We start from the raw sequence: 19,938 nt of genomic DNA, 5'->3' as shown, positions 1-19,938 counted from the left end.
GCCCTCTTCAGTGACGGCTTTGCATATACGCCACAAGATGCCTCAAGGGGTTTTGTGGGATTGTGGCCCATTCCTCCATTCCTGGGTCAGTGAGACTGATACAGAATTGTAACCATGAATGCAACACTCAAATGTAGGTATGCAGGGGGGCATTATTCTACAGGTAACCCAGCCAGCCTAGTTTGAAACTTACCAAGTAGAAAAACAATTCCTGTTGGAACAGTTTGCATTGGGACCAAAGTTCAGTTCTGTTAGTGCTAGTTCTCATATTTATGGGTCAAGGCTAGATTATAAATGAGAAGAAAGCAAGCTCCGGGAATGTCACTGCTGCAACTTTTTAAAATGTTTACAGAGAAAATAAATTTCTCATACATTCACAAACAAATGGCAGTAAATTAGGTATGGTACCGAACATCTGTGTAACAAATTGCTTTAGTCTCTGCTTGATAATTAAATCTGCCATGAAGGTCTTGCATTTCTGGAACCAAACACAAATCCTAAATGAGCAGGAGCTTACTGTACTCCACGTGGAAAAGGATCTGGTCTGGAATCAAGGTCTGCTTTCTCGCTATATAAATTATATGGAAAACACAGTAAACACGCCAATTATATTTCAGTACACTGTAAACAGAAAACTATTACTATAGCTATACAATTAAGCAAGGCCTTGTGGCATGAACTGAATTATCCTTTGTGTGGATAATACATGATTTAGGTTCAAACGTTTTGAGAGCTAATGAATGGCACATAAATTTAATAATCTTTAAACAGCTATTTCGATACAAAAAAAGAAATAGTACCATATTTAATAGGTATTGTAGGCTAAGCAAGCGTGTACACTACATTGCAAAACCACATTCACAGTGGAGTGTACTCGAACGGTTTTCAATAAAGCTATTGGAAAAAACAGTCACGTGACGTTCTAGCGCTTTGTTTCCTGTTTTCAGGTAAACGCCTCTTTAAAAGAGAGCGCTGTAGAAACATGATTGACAAGCACTTACACCAATCAAAGGTAAGGACGATCTAAGCTTTGTCCAATGAAAACCCTTATCCCGCCCATATGCTTGATCGACATACGAAAGAACCAATGGGTTGTATCAGCGGGAGGCTGAGTCGCTGCACTGGAAGGTCAGCCCAGAGTGTGTTGTGTTCCTGTAATGGCGGATCGTGGAGAGGCCGAAGAAATAGTGAGATTTAACGATAACAGGTGAGAGGCTGGCGAACAAATGAACCAGCTATTAAAAAGAAAAAATACCCAACGCGGAAGAAAGAGTTCTGTGTATCTATGTTAAAAAAAAAACAACGTAATGTGTTCCTTGGACTTTATGGTTTCTTTTTAATCTCAGTAACGTGAGCACTGTTGTTTGGATCTAACAACACATATCGCCTGCACGTAGACAGCGTTTTTTTATACAGCTGTCGGAGCCGGATGATAAAACTAAATACATTACATTCATTATAGTTTTGTTATTATTGTTTACAATTGATATTAGATGTTGTATTTGATACGCAGTTACTTCCAAGGGAGCCGCTGTGGACAAATGAATGAGTCGCTGTTTACATGCGCAGTCCACATTACAGTGTGCGTGTTCTGTTGGCCACTGAAAACAAAAGTACAGGTTTTTAAAGAGCTGGAGAATGCATTTATACACAGCCGTAAAATCACATTTCAGCTGCTTGTATAATAATAAACTACCCGTTTATTAAGTAATTTGCGGTAATACATTATAGTGACATGTATTAATGGTAGAGTACCATATCATTATCGGTGAAGCAAGATTAGTATTACACTTTTCATTACATGGCCACCTATGAAGCTTGCTATAGCGGTAACTTTCTTTAGACTGTGTGTCTCCGTTGGTTTTATTTACTCCCAGCACTTTGCACATCGGATGCCTGCTGTGACCTGGGGTACGGTATGTCTATTTTTTATTTCGATTTCAAAATGAAAGTTATGCCTCAGGATAAACCAACCTTAGAATAACCAAACCCCCATACACTCAATAAAAATGTGAAACATTGTTTGCGGTGGGGTTTAATAAGGCATTCATACTGCTAGACAGAGACCCCATGTGGTTAGAATTACGTGTTCCATCTCTTTTGAGCTGCTGTGTGGATGGATGTCTTTCCTTAAGTTGTTTATTCTGACGGAAATATTTTGTAGTGTTGATCACCCAAAAGTAAGCTCGTGTTCATGAAACATGGCGAAATATAACTTCAATTTGTTGGTGTTTGAAATAATGCTAAAAAAAATGTGCCCATACCTGTCTTTGGATCTTGCACACTTCTTCTCACTGGCTGATTTGTCCTAATCTTGAACTTCAGCATGGTACTGTGAATTCAAGGTCTGACTTGCCAGCTCAAATAATTTTGCAACATTCTTATCCTAGGATGGCACAACAGCAAGCATTACGTTTTCGAGGTCCGGCGCCCCCACCCAACCCTGTCATGAGAGGCCCGCCGCCGCTGATGAGGCCCCCTCCCCCACCCTTTGGAATGATGAGGGGTCCTCCCCCACCTCCACGACCACCCTTTGGACGCCCTCCTTTTGACCCCAGCATGCCCCCCATGCCCCCCCCCGGGGGAATGCCGCCACCCATGGGTCCCCCCCACATGCAGGTAAGGAATGGAGCAAACTGGAACGTGTGTTTGGTCAAGGATCTCTGTCTTACTCCTCTTGTTATAATGTTTAATACAACTGTATCTAATAAAAGCACGAGAGCAACTCTGTATTTTGAAGTTAAGCAGTTGAGGTTGGGGCATGCTTCATTTTCAACTGTGATTGCATTCTGTCTAACCAACATTTTACAACTGTAACAATATACATAGCACAATGTTTTCTACTTCATTCTCAAATACATTTACAAAAAAAGTATTGCATCAATAATACTTTGTGTGTGAAGTTATATTTGCTGAATCCTCATATTTGCCTGGAAGCTGGTGTGTGATATTTACCAAAAATAACTGGCCAGTCATCAGGCATAGGATTGCTTGTCAGTCATGTCATATCAGGTGGCAGCAAGAATATATAAGCTTTGCTGTAAGATTTTGCATAATACGTTAGAGCATACAGTTTGTCTGCTAGCATTAGGTACCTAATTCTCTGAGGATATTTGCCCTTTTGATATCCTAGAGACCACCCTTTATGCCGCCACCGATGGGGAGCATGCCCCCTCCTCCTGGAATGATGTTTCCTCCGGGGATGCCTCCTGTGCCGACACCTGGGGCACCGACATTGCCCCCCAACGAGGAGATCTGGGTGGAAAACAAAACCCCAGAAGGAAAGGTACGCTCTCTCCAATTATTGTTTTAGTAGCTTATAGTTTGGCTTGGATTTCTTTATTTCATGGTGTGGAGTTATGTTCACTTAATATGTATAAAGAATGTACTCTACATACCTGTTTGCATTATGTAGTTGGATATCTTTAAAGAAATAAACCTCATGCTTGGAATCTACTAGTGATCTGATTGTGATGCTCTTCTATTAGGTGTACTATTACAATGCTCGGACCCGTGAGTCTGCTTGGACCAAACCAGATGGGGTGAAGGTAATCCAGCAGTCTGAGCTGAACCCTATCATGGCGACGCAGGCTGCAGCCGTATCCTCTGCCAGCTCCCCTGTGGTCAGCACAGCTGCTACTCCGGTCTCGACACAGGCAGCTTCTACTGCACACTCGACCAGCCCTTCTTCCACAGCCACACTCACAGCTGCTGCTGCTGCTGCTGCTGCCGTCTCGCAGGCGGTATCCTGTAAGTAATGCTGCTTGGTAAAGTTAGCAAACCCTTAACAATCTGTACAAGCTCTACATTCCATATTTATTTCAGATTTTTCAACTTTTGCCCTTGCATTAAAGTTTGACCCATTGCAGGTTTACCCAGCTTTTACTTTAGTCTAGGGTTGGGACGATTTACGATAACTCAGTAATATCGTATCGAACAGAAGTCACGATAAAAAATTGCATTGTAAAAATAATTGGTTATCGGATATTTATTTTATTGTATTCATTATGACAATTTTTAATGACTGCTGAATTTATGCGATTCTAAGTAATTCTAATTATTCCATCCGTTCTAGTAATGTTTAATTAGTAAGTCTTGCAATGTATTAGTGCAGCGGGCACTTCCACCCTAACGATGACCCAGTGCTTGTGAGACTTTTGCGAGATTTCGTTGAGAAAAGGCAGCGAGTGAAATCAGCAGTGAGCACATTCTCTTTCAAAACAGCTTAACAAAAAAGAAACGTTACAAGTTCAGTATCTATTTCGGTATTTTGGAGAAAATGAAGGTACCCTGTGTGCAAAATATGCTACACTTAGGTTATCATACCAACAGAAAACAATTGTGGACTATTTTAGAAAATAGCAGGTAGACTGTGTTTCTTGCAGCCAAAAATTGATTTATTGGAATCAATTTTTGTTTGTTTTTTTAAACCAGGCACTTAATTATCCCAGGTAACCTGTCCTTGCTTTAGCAAGGGACTACCGTATTTTATATTTGTATAGCCAGTGGAATCTAAATGCGCAAACACCGCGCTAATTGCAATAATTTTTTTAAATGATTTTATCCAGCAATTATCATTTTAGATGTTTAATACTGTCCCAACCCTACTTTAGTCAGGAATTGCTTTAACTGTCAATAGGACATTTACTAGTTTCTATTAAAAAAAAGTTAACCAATTACTTCCTCCCCCTTCCCAGCATCCACCAATCAAGACCTGACGTCAACCGTTACCTCATCGAGCCCCCCGTCAGTCAGTGCATCAACGGTCACAGCGACAGTGACCCCGGTACAGGCTGTACCACAGCCCATACCACAGAGCCTGCCCGCAGCTGTGCCGCAGCAGTTGCCACACGCTGTGCCACAGCAGTTGCCACACACTGTGCCGCAGCAGTTACCACACGCTGTGCCCCAACCCACTGCCACAATCCCTGCCTTCCCTTCGGTCATGGTGCCGCCTTTCCGAGTGCCTTTGCCTGGCATGCCTGGCATGCCCATTCCTTTACCTGGTAAGTTTGTCTGAATATTAATGGTGTCTACTGTTTCACATGTCCATCCGTTCACTTTTTCAATGTTCTTTTCTTTCTAAAACCCCCTTGTCCACTTCAGAACCACAGGCACTGATCAGAACACTAGCTCCCAGTTTCTTTCACCAGTTAGCCACATCATCCTTCATTTCATATCTTCAAAATGTGATCATTTAGGATTCTCCTAGTTTACTGTCTCATACTCCTTTTATGACAGAACACTAGATTGATTAATACATAAGAAAGATGTTGTGACAGATTTCACTATTTGCAATCTTTATTGCCAGCTTGATATAACTAATAATCTTTCTGTTAATGCTTTCACTTAAGTAAAGAATCTCCGTCACTATGGAAACTGTTAATCACGATGTTGTAAGGAAAGGAAATTGAGTTGATTTTAGCCAAATTTTATTAAGGATTTGGTAGGATGATCAATCTGAAGTGACCAGCAGGTGGCAGCAAGCATATGTCAGTTTAGTAACAGTAGAAAGCAGCATGGCAAATGCCTCCTGTGTTCATTTTGTCCGAGATCAAGACAAAAACCTAAAAAGCAGTGGACAGTGCGATCAATAAACAGTATTTTTTGTTTTTCATTTTCTGTGTGTGTTCCAAAGTAGCTGGGATGTTGTCATTGCTGATATTAAAAGCCAAACAAATCAATATTGACATTCACTTTCTCTGCTGTAGTTTTTGATGTTAAACTTTTATGTTCGAATTTGTTTTTTACCGTAATTATATTTCAAATTGATACAGATGGCAATTCCCTGTGCAACCAAACCCGCGTGTGGTTAGTGGACTAAAATGATTTTCCCTGTGATGCTGTGTGTAACTCTCGCACAGATTGCATGCCTACTTTATTAGTCAGATCAAGAGGTTCCCAAATAGATGTGTTTTTGTTCTTGTTTTTTGGCAGCTGACGTTGTTCTGTGTCCAATATGCTTGCTTATCCGTTCTTGCAGGTGTAGCAATGATGCAGATAGTCAGCTGCCCGTATATAAAGACAATCGCTCCCAACAAGAACGGTAATGCTTTAACAAATATCAAGTCAGTATTCTTTGTTAGTTGGCATGTTAGTGAATGTTGTAAACTCTTATTAGAAACACACCATACCTCAGTTAAAGTATTAAGTCGATCCAGTCTTTGTTGTTTAAATACTTATAACATGCTGCATATCTGACCAAAAACCTGTTCTCAAAGAGCTGTGGTTATAATGTAAAAAAAGGTGTAATTAGCTATTTTATTTATTTCTTATAATAAATATGTACTTTATATTTAGTGTTTGGTATTATTGCAGCTAACCCAATATTTCTAATGACAAATATGTACATTTATTTTAAAGTTTCCATTAATAAATTAGTAGCCTGAAGTTAAAAGCTACAGACTTCTGAACATCTAGCCAGATGCATCAAGGTAATTAATCAAATAAATCTATTTAAGAGCAGATAAATGCATCACCTGGGTTGTTTAGAATAGTCGACTTTAGGTTCAGTTACAAACACATTTCACCATTTTTTAACATTGCCCTGACAAAGACAATGCATTCTTACATTCCAAACGCACTGCGCTACACATATATAGCTAATGTAGAATACAGTGTTTCCTTACATAATTTCTAAGCTTCATTTATTACAGCTATTTTGTGAATGTACTAGTTAGCATTTCCGCTAGAGGGGTTAGATCCAATTCTTGCTTTTTAAAAAAAATTATTAATTTATTTTTTTTAATTGATATAAGGCAGATAGTACTTGTCTGTATCATTTATAATGTACTGGCTATTTTCATTTCATTTTACTATGTGTTTCAGAGCATTGTGTTTGTCTAAAGTGTCATGCAGTACAGTATTTGGCTTTTTTGTTTATTATAATAACTATAGCATTTTTCATCTGTTAAGTGACGTTTTCATGTTGTGGCATGTTATATTAGCATGGATACTAACGCTTTTGTTAACATGTTTCAGCTTTGTTTTGTTTTTTTTGTTGTAATAAAGAACCAAACGCTGTAATGTTAGATTTGAATAGAAGTCAATATCTAGTTCACATACATAGAGATAAAACTGTAATTTATCATTCTTCGCTCATTCTTTGCTTGTAATACTAACTACATGTCACGTTAGCTGTCATCAAAGCCTGACTCGGGCTGTCTTTTGTGTTGGAGAAATCTCATGTAGAGAGGACTCAAATGATGCCATTGCATTTTGGACTTTTGGAATGAAAGTATTACAGTAAAATCTTTCTCAAATGCCATAGCAGTAGTTAATTCTACCTGAATATACTAAACAGCACTAATAGCTAGAAATCAATCTGCTATATCCCAGTTAAATCCGTAAGACATGACGTAAAAAAAAAAAAAAAACATCATAATAGGGGGCATATGAGACTTACGTTAATTATAGTGAACACTAGATCTTTTAGGCTATGTAATAGGAACATTTGTGAACATTTTACCCTTCCCAGGTATGCTGTCAGGAATGGGTCCTCCTCTTGTGCCAATGATGCACCCACAGGTTGCAATCGCAGCTTCCCCTGCTGCCCTAGTAGGGGCAATGCCATTCTCAGAGTGGTCCGAGTACAAGACTATGGATGGAAAGACCTACTACTATAACAATAGAACACTGGAGTCCACGTGGGAGAAGCCGTACGAGTTAAAGGAGAAAGGTAGGGTCCAAAAGAAATATTTATACTACAGAAGTAGTGCCCAGTCTTGTGACCTATGGCCAATGTAAAACTTCAGTGAATACAAAAATGCACACGAATGTATAACTGCTATATTTTTGCACAGAGATGCTTTTAAAGGAAATGGAAAAACCCAAAGAGGCAAGCAAAGATCATTTTGAAGACGCAGAGCCAATGGAAATGGAAGAGGAGGAGCCTAAAATGGAACCACCAAAGGAGATCAAAGAGGTAAATCACTGTCATTGATGCCGCCATTTGGTTAAGCTGTAAAGGGTTTGATAAATATGTTTATGAAGACTAGGAACTCTGTACTGGGAGGCTGAGGATACTAATTTCCGTTTTCTACGTAGCCATTATCTTGCTGTTAGACAGCGTGTAACCCAGTCTCGCTATAAGGAAGATGAATCTTTAGTTGCCTAGGTTTTTTTTTTATAAGGTTGATAGTGGTAGTTGTAGTATATGTACAACTTAATAATGAGGTTTGTTTATATGTATTGGAAAACCTGTGTGCAACCAAATCTGAACCTAGACATGATTAGTGCAGTATGTTTATGTAATTATGCGGTGTATACATTTAAGTTGATGTCTAACTAATGACTTCATAGCTGTCTACAACAAACCTGTTTTTTTAAATTCCCATTCATCCAGTTGGCTTGTTGGATGCTAGTTTTGCTGACCAGGAATAAATGCTGTTCCTGTCCTATAAATTCACCAAATTTGAAATGAATAGGTTAAAAGCACAAATGATGACAAGGGATCTGTCTATTTCTCTTTTATTGTGTGATAAGCTTTTCTGTCAATCTTAATGCATAATTCAGTCAGATCAGAATGGCAATTTAAGGGGGTTCACCAAGTTAATAACAGTATTTATCTATTGCTGTCCTACTTAAAATGTAAATCCTTTATGAATGCCTTTCGGTAACTTCAAACACTTACACCTTGATGTAATGCAGTAAAAAAAAAAAAAAATACTGCAAGTTTAGTTTAAAATATGCAGATAGACGTGACAGATCCGTCTTTTTAGGAGCTGAAGGAGGAGGAAATGACTGAAGAGGAAAAAGCTGCACAAAAAGCGAAGCCTGTGGCTACATCCCCTATCCCAGGAACTCCATGGTATGATTATTATGTTTTATTGAATCGCAGGCTTTTCATCCTTTTAGTCTAATCACAAAAGGTTGCTTAAGCTTATTTCCCTTATAATAACCACCCTGTCTTAAATCAACCCTAAAAAAACTGTTCAGTTCATCTTGGCTTCAGTTAAAGGTGTGTTTGTTTGCAGGTGTGTGGTGTGGACGGGTGATGACAGGGTGTTCTTCTATAACCCCACGACTCGTCTCTCCATGTGGGATCGCCCAGAAGAACTGATTGGCAGAGCTGATGTCGACAAAACCATCCAGGAGCCTCCTCACAAGAAGCACACGGAGGATGGGAAGAAAATGGGTGAGAATATATTGCTTTCTTCACTTACCAGACGAGGCATTGCCAAGTTGAAAGAACTGAATTGAGACGAAGCTAGTCCATCTGTGGAGAGACTTGTTGGATACCTGTTTCACCTGTACTTCTGGGCTGTTTCAAACGGCTGCTGTTGACGTTTTAGAAGTAATATGCATTCTGATAGGCAGCAGGGACCTGTACTGTGGCTGACATCCCCTTAAACTGAATTTTTATCTTTTGAATGCTATTCAGTTACCCCCTTATTTTCTGTTTGGTGCTGATCGAATGCTTAAGATTGTTTTACTTGAATTCACTTCAGGCAAAGAAGAACTGGAAACATCAACAACAGAAGATGCGATTGATGATGAACCTATCAAGGCAAAAAAAAGAAAGTAAGTTAATAGAAGAGCCTTCCTTAAGTACTTTGGGACTCATTTTGGTTAATTATTCTACAAGGCATTTTAACTTGATTTAAATAAAATCAATTTATTTAATGTAGAACACCATGATGCTTTCTAATTATGTGCCTTCTGTGATTCAGCGTCCACAGGATTTTAAGGTAAAACCTCAGAATGGAACATTAAGCCATGCACCTGTGTGGAGGTTAAACCGTTCTTGGTTGTAGTAAACCATTGAAACACTCATTCATAAGATGCAGAGAAGTACTACAGTTTTGTTTTTTTTTATGTCTGACTTTTTAGTGTTTTATATACTATAACACACACACACATGTATATGTGTCCGATTTTTACTTTTTTTTTTTATTAAAACAGCTTTTGTTTTCTTTTTACTGTCATTCAGAGATTATGTTTAAGGTCTTGTGCTGTTCAACACACATTTTGATATAGATCTAAATAATGGCAAACCATTGAACACATGGTAACCTTAAAGTAGGCAGGATTGATTTTAATAAATGAAGACAGTACTTCAGTAAGATACTGAACATTCAAGTCTCTACAGCTTATTATAAGTCATCACGTACAAAGGGAGTAGTGTGGAGACTGTTAAAGCTAGCCCTGAAGTATGTGTGTTAACGCAGGAAGGACGACGTGAAAGATGTGGACTCTGAGAAAGAGGCAGCCATGGAGGCAGAGATCAGGGCTGCCCGGGAGAGGGCCATCGTCCCTCTGGAAGCCCGTATGAAACAGTTCAAGGACATGCTGCTGGAGAGAGGGGTAAAATACTTCAATCCAACCGCAATTGTGTAACCAGCTCTGTAATGTTATAGAAACATAAAACTAAATGGAAGCCGTTTAAGGTACAATCTTCAGTTACAATTTATAACCTTTGGTATTTTGTAATCTTGTCAGAATTTCTTTCTTTTTTTTTGTGAAAGTTGCAATTTTAAATCTCAATTCAAGGTTTGAAAGTATTATAAATGCTGTCCAGTTAATATTCTGCTTTATCTAATCTGATTCCAAGTAGCAATAGAGATGTGTCTTCCACACAGACAGATTATGTGAAACAAGCTGAGAACCATACTTGCTTCTCCCTTAGTCAGTTTGTAAAAATGAAGAAAACATATTTTACTACTGAAGCTTTTGTAGGATATGTTACGTTAAATTACCAAGATTAGTATTTGAAATAAGCATTTACCTTGTTCAGTGTTTTGGTAGATGTAAACATTGTATAAGCTGTTTTTTGTAAGGTGTCAGTCAAATACTTGAGAGAGAGAATTAGACTGGTTTAAAATAATAAATAAATCAAAATGAAAAACATTTACAAGAATTGAAAATGGATAATACTCAGGAATATACAATAGATATTTAACAGTATGGTAATTAGTTCTAGAAGTTAAAGTTTAACTATAATGAACCTGTTTTAATGAAATAACTTTTTTTTTCTTTTTTTGTGTCCACAAACCACACAAGTTGTGGTTTTTGCGGTGTTAAACACAATTATTATTGGCAAAGCTGTCTTTGCAGTCTGCTATGGAGTACTTTGATTTAATGTTGGTGTCGTTGATTTGATGTGATCGATGCACACTTAAACTCTTTATATCTAAAAGGTTATTATTTTTCTAAACAGATAAAAGGAAAAGGTTTTTAAAATATCAAAAGCCCACACTTCAAGGCTTAACCTCTTGTAGACTCTTATTTTGTATTTTTTTTAAATGGCGCTCTGTGGTGGGTATTTTAATAGGTTATTAGGGAGAAATTGCTTAGTTATATAGCAACAGTCCTTAGCAATTAGTGAGAGAAATGCACCATTCCACCTCCCACTGCTTGTCATTTATTAGAGAGGGAAACTTCAGTTGGGGAAATAGACATGACTCTAGTATCCCGCAGACTACAAGTAAAAGGAGGTTACCTGCTGCAAAAAGTGGTTGTTTTTAATTGATTTGGAAAATTAATCCTTGTGGTTTTTTTTTTTTTTGTTACCCTTTAGGTTTCTGCCTTTTCAACATGGGAAAAAGAGCTTCATAAGATTGTGTTTGATCCTCGATACCTACTACTTAATCCGAAGGAACGCAAACTGGTAAGTCTAATAAATAACTTTTGTTTTATTCTACTGCTGTAAATTTCAATAGAAGAACTGAAATATTAAAATTCACTCTTCAGGTTTTCGACCAATATGTGAAGACCAGGGCAGAAGAGGAGAGGAAGGAAAAAAAGAATAAAACAATGCAAGCCAAGGAGGATTTCAGAAAAATGATGGAAGAGGCGAAATTAAATACAAGGTGGGGAGTAGCTTTTTGTTGTCGATTTGGTAGAGGCTTGGCTGGCTTTGAATTCGATGCAGTGGTAGTTTCTTTGGAACATCTGCTTGTACTGAGACACTTTGTTTGTTTTTCCACAGAACCACCTTCAGTGAGTTTGCATCCAAACATGCTAAAGACTTGCGTTTCAAATTAATCGAGAAGATGAAGGACAGAGAGGCCATGTATACAGAGTTTATGACTGCATTGCGCAAGAAGGAGAAGGAGGACTCCAAGAACCGGGGTGAAAAGGTTAGGAGTTTAGTCTCAGTGGGCTTCGAGAGAATGTGTTGAAGCATGACTGGAACGGGACAAGGTCAAGGCTGGGTTTCCAAATCACTCAGAACAGGCCTGAGTTATAGTTCATGTTTCTTATAAAACCTGCTGTATTGCATTTTACAGTACACGTAGCTGTCAAGATTTCTTCTAAATTAGATATTTTATTTTTTTATTCTAGCCCATGTACAACCTTTTGAAAAAGTATATATTTTTCTTTACTCACTCTACAGCTAACCAAATATTGCAGCATTCAAAATGTTTGCAAATAGCTTTTTATTCTTTTTGTACAGATCTCTTTTGTTAGTCTTTTTTTTTATTTTAAAGTGACAAGAGAAAGGCTAACACAAATAGCTTTTTGTTATAAACCCAACTCTGAACCGTCACTGAAGGTACTTGCCTTTCTTTATTTTAAATGACAAAAAAGTACCTTTTATCACTGTAAAGGCTAGATTTAAGCCTGTGTTTTTTATCTTTAAATAAACAGTTGTGATGGTTTAAAATGAGTACTCGTCAGAAGGAAAGGTCGTATATTAAAGATTAATGAGTTTTAAATGTCGCCTGATGGAGATGGGAAATGATGTGGTAAGGGCTCCCTCCTGGAGAGAGGGCTGGCAGGGTAGCTCATCCAGACTTCATTACCAGAGACAAGCCTGAAATCCTTCCACATGTCCCTGTGCAGCAAGAATGGTGAAAAACTCACTCAGAAGCATAATCATTCATGGCATTTATAGAATTATTTTAGAATACTCATTTCAAAAGGTTTGAAACTCATTTGATTGGAATAGTAGTTGAACTGACTTAAAGCATATTCATAGTATTAATGTGTGCGCCATGCTTTCGTTTATTTATAATGTAATATAATAGCCATGTGTAAATGCATTGTCGAAGTGCTAAAGCTTTATCACATTCTTGAAGTATTATGTTTACCGAGGATGCATTATTTTATAAATACAATGCAGACAAAGTTATTAATTGTTTACATTTAAATATTACCTGAATCGAGGAATGAATGTGTTCCACTCATTAGAGACTTTAGTTGTATGTAAATGTGTTATTGCTAAACTGTTTCCTTCCTTTCCTTAAGTACTTTGTACCTCCACCAACACCTTTGTTGGAAATCCTAACTTTCATCTCTTACAAAGTCATTGTGTGTACTATATCATTTTTAGAAAAGATTTTGTTTGTGGCATTAATTCTATTTGTAAAGAATGTGGCTTGTATGTTTTATTTTTGTCCATCTAATGTTATGTTTTACCATTTTGTAACCATTTCATGTATTCTGTTTTATAACAAGTGGATAGACTTTACAGCATTGTGCTGTGCTGCCTGTCAATCTGTTCAAACTATCAGCTGTCAATCACTGACACGCAAAGTGTTATGGGATTCCCTAATGAGGAACAGAATTGGTATCTCTCTCTCTGTGTGGTGACTTTAGCTTCCCACAGGTCCGGTATAACTTTATTTTTTTATTTTTTATTCCTTGTGAAGTGATTTGAGTTGTGCCCAAAAAATATTTAAATTTATGTATCTTGAAAATTATGATAACATAGTTGGTTAACTGGCAATCGCTGTCTCAGACGTTGCATTTAAAAAAAAAAAAAAAAAAAAAAAAAAAGGTACAAATGCGATGTGAAGCTCTAAGTCATTTGTCATTATTGAAAGGCTTTGTGAAAGATGATTTAGGGAAAGTGGTTCATTCTTTCAGAATGTCAGGGGGTGGTGCTGAGCCACACAAGCAAGCTTTTACTTTGCTGGCAATCCTTGGTACAGCCCGTCTAAATTGCACAATATAATAAGAGTAGATCCTGTTAGTTGAAGTAGATTATAAATACCCTTTTTAAAGCACTTCTACAGCAAGGCAAGTTTTAGTGCCTTTTGCTTTTCCAGCAAACCTCTTGCAGTGTGTTATTTGTTACTAACAGGTCCTTTGTGTTTTGTTTTTTTTTCCTTGTCCTGTATCAACCTCTAGGTAAAACATGACTTCTACGAGTTGCTGTCTGACCACCATATTGATGGTCAGTCCCGCTGGAGCAAAGTGAAAGATAAAATAGAAAGTGACCATCGATACAAAGCTGTGGAGGGCTCCTCAACAAGGGAGGAACTGTTCAAACAGTATATAGACAAACAGGCAAAGGTTTGTATTTGCATCGGAAGTCTTAAAGTGGCTAGTCTCTCCACTAAAAATCAACTACGATATTTTTTAATTAGAAACTTTAACACAGACTACAAGTAGAATCAGTCTGAGAAAGATGGTTAGGATTTACTTTGTAAATTGACATGATTTTAAAGATTTTTAATTCTACAAGCTAGGCTATGTACTGTGCTTTTAAAATTTCTTATGATTACTGAAAGATTTTTTTTTTACCATATCCCTAATTGAAACTGCTTTTTTTCCCCCTTTCTTTCCTCTAGAATTTTGATTCGGACAAGGAGAAAGAGCTTGAAAGGCAGGCCCGTATAGAGGCGAGCCTCCGCGAGCGTGAGAGAGAAGTGCAGAAAGCACGCTCTGAGCAAACCAAGGAAATCGACAGGGAAAGGGAGCAGCACAAGCGGGAGGAGGCGATGCAGCATTTTAAAGCTCTCCTATCTGACATGGTGAATGCAGTTATTTTTAACATGCAACAGGAACCTGTCAAACGGTCCGGTATTATTGGGATGGCAGTATTTGAATACAGTAATTATAGATAGTAGAATATGTTTTTATTAAGTGCAATGTGTATATATATACATTTGGCAGCCTGGTTGTAAATTGGTCCATTAGCTCTATGACGGAGATTCTGTAGCTCAATATTGTTTTGCTTTAAAGTATTTCTATCATTATCTGGCTGCGGGAGTGGAAATGGTCAATAACAGCTTTGCTGTGACTCTTGTCCCCCGAGTGTTAAGATTTTAACCTTGTCAATAAGTATTTGTTTTGCCTAGTTGGTGCAAAAAACTGTTCATTCGCATACTTCAGGCACTTTTTCTCTTTTTTTTCAGTAAAGGGTGAATTTTCAAGCGCTTTCTTAAATATCTGCAGTTAACATGATGGCGGGTATTAGGAGAAGTCTTTTCCCACGATTATAACTCCTGAATTAATTTTTCTGCAGGTCCGTTCCTCGGATGTTTCGTGGTCAGATACGAGAAGGACACTCCGCAAAGATCATCGCTGGGAATCTGCGTCTCTCTTGGAGCGAGAAGAGAAGGAGAAACTTTTTAATGACCACATCGAGGCACTTACCAAGAAGAAGAAAGAGCATTTTAGGCAGCTCCTAGATGAGACGTCTTCTGTAAGCATGCCGTTCCCTTAACTTCCAATGCAATGCTGATCTGAGACACCAGAGGCTGTTATGTTTGATATATAATTGAACATGCTTTATGTAAAAGGACTTGCTGGCAAGTGAACAGTTTTGATGTCAAGAAAATGTATGCAGTTTGCTGGAAAAAGGTGAAAGGTTGATTCGTCATGTATCATTTTAATATATATTTTTTAATTTTTAGATTACTCTAACCACGACGTGGAAAGAAGTTAAAAAGATTATTAAGGAAGATCCTCGTTGTATCAAGTTTTCATCCAGTGACCGGGTAAGTGTCTGCAGAATACACCAACGTGTTGGAAATGTATATACACTGTAAGCAGTAATCAGTATGATTTAAGCTTTGAATATTTGTTTGTTTTTGCTGTTTTTATTAGAAAAAGCAGAGGGAGTTTGAAGAGTACATCCGAGATAAATACATAACTGCAAAAGCAGACTTCAGAACTTTGCTCAAAGAAACAAAGTTTATTACATACAGGTTTGTATTTTTTTTTTTTTTTTTTTTTGTCTTGCTGAATTCTGTTTGCTAAAATGTGTAATAGTATTTACAGGGTTAAATAATTTAGACATCTGAATAAAATAAAGTACATAATGCAAATGCACCACTTTGTACTATTTAATGTTGTTATAAAGAAACTTGTTTATCAGCATTTTTTTTTTTGTATGTGCTCACAGATCCCGAAAATTGATACACGAGTCTGACCAGCACCTGAAAGATGTAGAAAAGATTCTTCAGAACGACAAGCGTTACCTGGTACTAGACTGTGTCCCTGAAGAGAGACGGAAACTCATCATGGCTTACATTGAGGACCTGGATCGCAGAGGTCCCCCACCTCCTCCCACTGCTTCAGAGCCCACGCGGCGGTCTACGAAATAATCCATCGCCTTCGCAAAGGCTTACTACAGTACATCTACCCGGAAACCAATGCATGAGCCATCTAGCAGACGTCTAAATGCACAGTATTACCTGTATGTTGTGTTATAACATGCAATATCCCTGTATTTAAGAAAAGTGGTCAATAGAGAGCGCCTTTCTGGATTAAATGGAGCTTTTAAGGTTATTTTAAAAAGGGATCTAGTAAGTGCAAACACTGTTACATCTGTGGTTAAAATGAAGGTTCTGCAATCTGTTTGTAACATTTTTAGATAATGAATAAATATTTGGTGGTTATTCATGTGACTGGGATGGCTGTGCAAGTGACCAGCATTTTTAAAAGGGCATCATTGTAGAATACAGGCTACAGTTCGATGAATGTTTAGATGTTTCTACAGTTCAATTTAATTTGGATATGTTGCTATGTTTCTGTACATGCTGAGTTTACTGGAATAAAGGCAACCCCTCTTTTTTTTTTTTTCTCTCGTGTGGCAAGATTGTATATTTTTAACACAAGCCTTTGCTTTTAAAGGAAAGAGATTGATGGTTTACTTCAGTGAGAAATGATAATCTTGAGAATAGCATTCACAGCAGTAGAGTCGCAGCTGATAAATGCTGTGTGGTTTTTAACTGTTAGCAACAGGACTTCAGGCTTTAGCCATGGTGCCAATTAGCACACTGCTTTTAATGTCAACCAGTGCACCTGCATACTTGTGCTGTCTAACAAACCCCAGCATGAAACTGCAGAGTATGTGGTGGAGATCAGTATTTTAACACATTGAAAAACATTCCCCCCCTCCCCCCCACATGCAATGGGATTCATAAATGTGTTACACATTTTAGCTATAAGGCCACTTAACAAAATTGAGAAGAAACTGGATGGAAAGTTCTCAGCACAAGTGTTTGAAGGTTCTGTTTATCCATACATTTCTGTCGAACATGGTACTTTCACCGATGATTGGCTGATGCACCTTTGGGAGCCACTGCACTGAGTTTACGTTTACAATTAATTGAGCTAACACCAATTTTAATCGTAATTTATTTTATTACATACATGACAATTGTGATTTTAACATACAATGGCTTGCTGTTTTAAGTAATGTATATAAAGCAAAACATTACATTGATACTGTAACTGGTAAAAATAAACCGATGCCAAACATTTCACTCCTTTTAATTTACACTACATTTACCAACATATGAAGCAGATTATTATATTATATTGCATGAATTTACAGAGGGACATCAGGCTGGGTACAATGTGATAGTGTTCAGCTTTATGTTACAAAACAGAATTATTGATTTATGTACTTGAAAACCCCAGACAGGATTTAGCTTTAGCAGCTACACATGTACAAGGCTTTTATCTGTTAATTAGGGTTTGCTTTATTGTTACTATAAATAAATTGTCATACATTTTATTTATTTTAGAGAAGCCAGAACTACTTCAATCTCCAACTTCTCCATCTGGTTGTAAAAACCCAAGCTGTTAGAAAGACTAATACAAGTATATAATGAAAAATACAATAAAAGAGAAGACAGATATAATTTATCACGTACAACCATTTACGAACTGCACGTCTTTATATACACACATACATACAGTTATGGACCATGGAAAATACAGAAAACAGTTATGGTACAATCCAAAAACTAGCAATAGAATGTAAACGTTACTCAACATTTAATCGTTTACAAAATATAAATATGTTTAGGTCAGGATTCAATGGTGAATTGCTACTTTGGCTGTTGTATTTTGGGGTCTTGGTTTTCCCATGGAATAGGGTCGTTCTCTTGAGTTGTGGATTCAGCTTCTCGCTCATGCCAAAACTGCTCTACATCAGGCAGGATAATGTCCTTGTTTATTGGACTGTCTGGATTTTCCTTGCTGGAGGACGGTTCTTCTTGTTGTTGATTTTGGTTAAATTTGGTCTGTTCATCCTGGGAATGGTCCGAGTTGGGGGGTGCCTCTGCTGAACTGTTTTCGACTTGAGTTTCCTGTGGTTCCGAATCGGGCTTTTGTTTCTTCAAGATCAGCCTTGTTCCCAAGCCTTTATATCCTTCTCTAAACTCTTCAGACATGGACAAGATGATGAGTGGGTTCAGCAAGGAGATGGCAAACATGATTACCTGGGCAGAAATTACAAAAAACAGCGGTGGGGCAGGTCCATTCTCCATGATGTGGTTCACCCAAACCCAAGAGACCCATTCGGGCAGCCACATTAAAGTAAAGGTCGCCGTAGTACTCAACAGCATTACAGTCAGCTTTCTGGATCGTATCTGAGTTCTCAAGTTTTGTGTTTTTGTCCCTCTCCTCTGGCACCTTCCATAAGAACGCCAGACGTAAATAAATGCAAAGCTTAAGGGAGCCCAGAAGATAACAAAAGGGTAGAGCTTAACGTAAACCGACATGAAGTCTTGTGCTGATAAAGGAATTGCTTGGACACAAACAAGCCCACTTCCTTCGTGCTTTAGCGTTGCAAAAAGCCAGGCAGGGAGTGGTAAAATGCAAGCCAGGATCCACGAAGTCAACATGACCGCTAGGATCGTTTTGTTTTTTATATTGATTTGTTTGGTTGGGTTACTCACATACATGAAACAAGCTTTAGCCAGGATTGTAATGGTGAAACTTTTAGCTGCCATGCAAGACTGGATGAACCAGTCACTGGTCTTACAGACAAACCACCCAAGAGTCCAACTCGCCTTCGCGTAAGCGGCAGCCTTGAACGGAACTGCAAACGCCAGAATCAGAACATCAGCTATGCTTAGATTTAATATTAAGGAATTGATCAGGGAAGGCTTGCCTTTTCGGGCGCTGCTGATCAAAACACCGATAACTGTGAGATTGCCAGCGGAACCCAGAACACAGATAACTGACAGTACCGCAGGTAACAGAACTTTCCACTCCTTCGAATCGAGATGCTGATGCCCACCGGCAAAGTAGCGCTGTTTGTCAGTGGAGCTGTTCGTGGTGCTGAAGTTAGATACTCTGATGGCTAACTTCTCCATGATGAGACTGCACGGGTTTCCAAAGACGAGAAACTAAAAATGGTCTTAACAGTTCAACTCCAGTCTGTTCGCAATCCTGGGCATATCGGAATAGGGAGTTGATCTGTTCTGCAAGCCCAGGTTAAGGTCGGATTTATAAAGGGATTTGATTGACAGATATTTGATCCAGCAGGGTTGGTCGCCTTTCATTAGCAAATATAATATTAATAACTATCACAGCTGCCTCGCGGGGCCAATTAAAACATTAAAAGCGGGCGCGTGATAAATAAATCATAGGCACCCGAAACAGAAATGTAACTCGTTTTTAGTCATTTTTGATGAGACTGCCCTTTTAGCGAATTCTTCTTATTTACACCTACACTGCACAGCAGGGTTTTTTTTTCTTAGATGTTTAATGAGGTTGCTAATTATCCTCTTGTCAACACCAGTATTTTTTTGAATCCCCAAAACTAACAATTAAATGGGAGTTATTATTATTATTGGAAAAACATGACAGCATAAAACTATGTTTGTTTAACATGTTGCATTATATTTATACAATCTTATCTCTTTTTTTCTCATGATGCAATTCTGTTTGATCCCCCCTATGTTATTATAATATATCTCTGAAAGACTGACATTATCGCATCTTTTTTTCCCTCACACTCTTCAC

At 38.0% G+C, this 19,938-nt stretch overlaps 2 protein-coding genes across 4 annotated transcripts; one reads left to right on the top strand and one right to left on the bottom strand.

The window, feature by feature from the left end:
• Positions 1 to 1,104: 1,104 nt before the first annotated feature.
• Positions 1,105 to 16,759, top strand: LOC117413335 (transcription elongation regulator 1-like). 3 transcript variants are annotated; one of them, XM_034022381.3, is made up of 21 exons: positions 1,105 to 1,207; positions 2,391 to 2,619; positions 3,134 to 3,286; positions 3,489 to 3,750; positions 4,698 to 5,006; positions 5,984 to 6,046; positions 7,478 to 7,678; positions 7,803 to 7,924; positions 8,721 to 8,809; positions 8,976 to 9,136; positions 9,450 to 9,522; positions 10,170 to 10,305; positions 11,519 to 11,608; positions 11,692 to 11,810; positions 11,930 to 12,080; positions 14,077 to 14,241; positions 14,520 to 14,702; positions 15,197 to 15,376; positions 15,588 to 15,671; positions 15,781 to 15,881; positions 16,079 to 16,759. In XM_034022381.3, the coding sequence occupies exons 1-21, from the start codon at positions 1,158 to 1,160 to the stop codon at positions 16,278 to 16,280; spliced, it is 3,123 nt and encodes a 1,040-aa protein (XP_033878272.1). In that variant the 5' UTR covers positions 1,105 to 1,157; the 3' UTR covers positions 16,281 to 16,759. The 3 variants fall into 3 exon arrangements, with proteins under 3 accessions (XP_033878272.1, XP_033878273.1, XP_058852859.1); XM_058996876.1 differs by lacking the exon at positions 1,105 to 1,207 and adding an exon at positions 1,298 to 1,916; XM_034022382.3 differs by lacking the exon at positions 5,984 to 6,046.
• A 474-nt stretch (positions 16,760 to 17,233) lies between these two features.
• Positions 17,234 to 19,379, bottom strand: LOC117413337 (G-protein coupled receptor 151-like). Its single transcript, XM_034022383.2, has one exon. It carries the CDS (start codon positions 19,284 to 19,286, stop codon positions 18,015 to 18,017), a length of 1,272 nt encoding a protein of 423 aa, XP_033878274.1. The 5' UTR covers positions 19,287 to 19,379; the 3' UTR covers positions 17,234 to 18,014.
• Between the last annotated feature and the right edge of the window lie 559 nt (positions 19,380 to 19,938).

Source organism: Acipenser ruthenus, chromosome 23, assembly GCF_902713425.1.
Source record: "Acipenser ruthenus chromosome 23, fAciRut3.2 maternal haplotype, whole genome shotgun sequence".
NCBI lineage: Eukaryota > Metazoa > Chordata > Actinopteri > Acipenseriformes > Acipenseridae > Acipenser > Acipenser ruthenus.
The sequence above is the reverse complement of the archived record's forward strand: the minus strand, read 5'-3'. Positions and strand labels throughout refer to the sequence as shown.

Bases quoted from the DNA above. Each gene is read 5' to 3' on its own strand.
- LOC117413337 (XM_034022383.2), bottom strand. From the start codon at position 19,286: ATGGAGAAGTTAGCCATCAGAGTATCTAACTTCAGCACCACGAACAGC.
- LOC117413335 (XM_034022381.3), top strand. From the start codon at position 1,158: ATGGCGGATCGTGGAGAGGCCGAAGAAATAGTGAGATTTAACGATAAC. The intron at 2,620-3,133 runs GTAAGGAATGGA...TTGATATCCTAG, and splicing joins TGGGTCCCCCCCACATGCAG to AGACCACCCTTTATGCCGCC. The intron at 8,810-8,975 runs GTATGATTATTA...GTTTGTTTGCAG, and splicing joins CCTATCCCAGGAACTCCATG to GTGTGTGGTGTGGACGGGTG.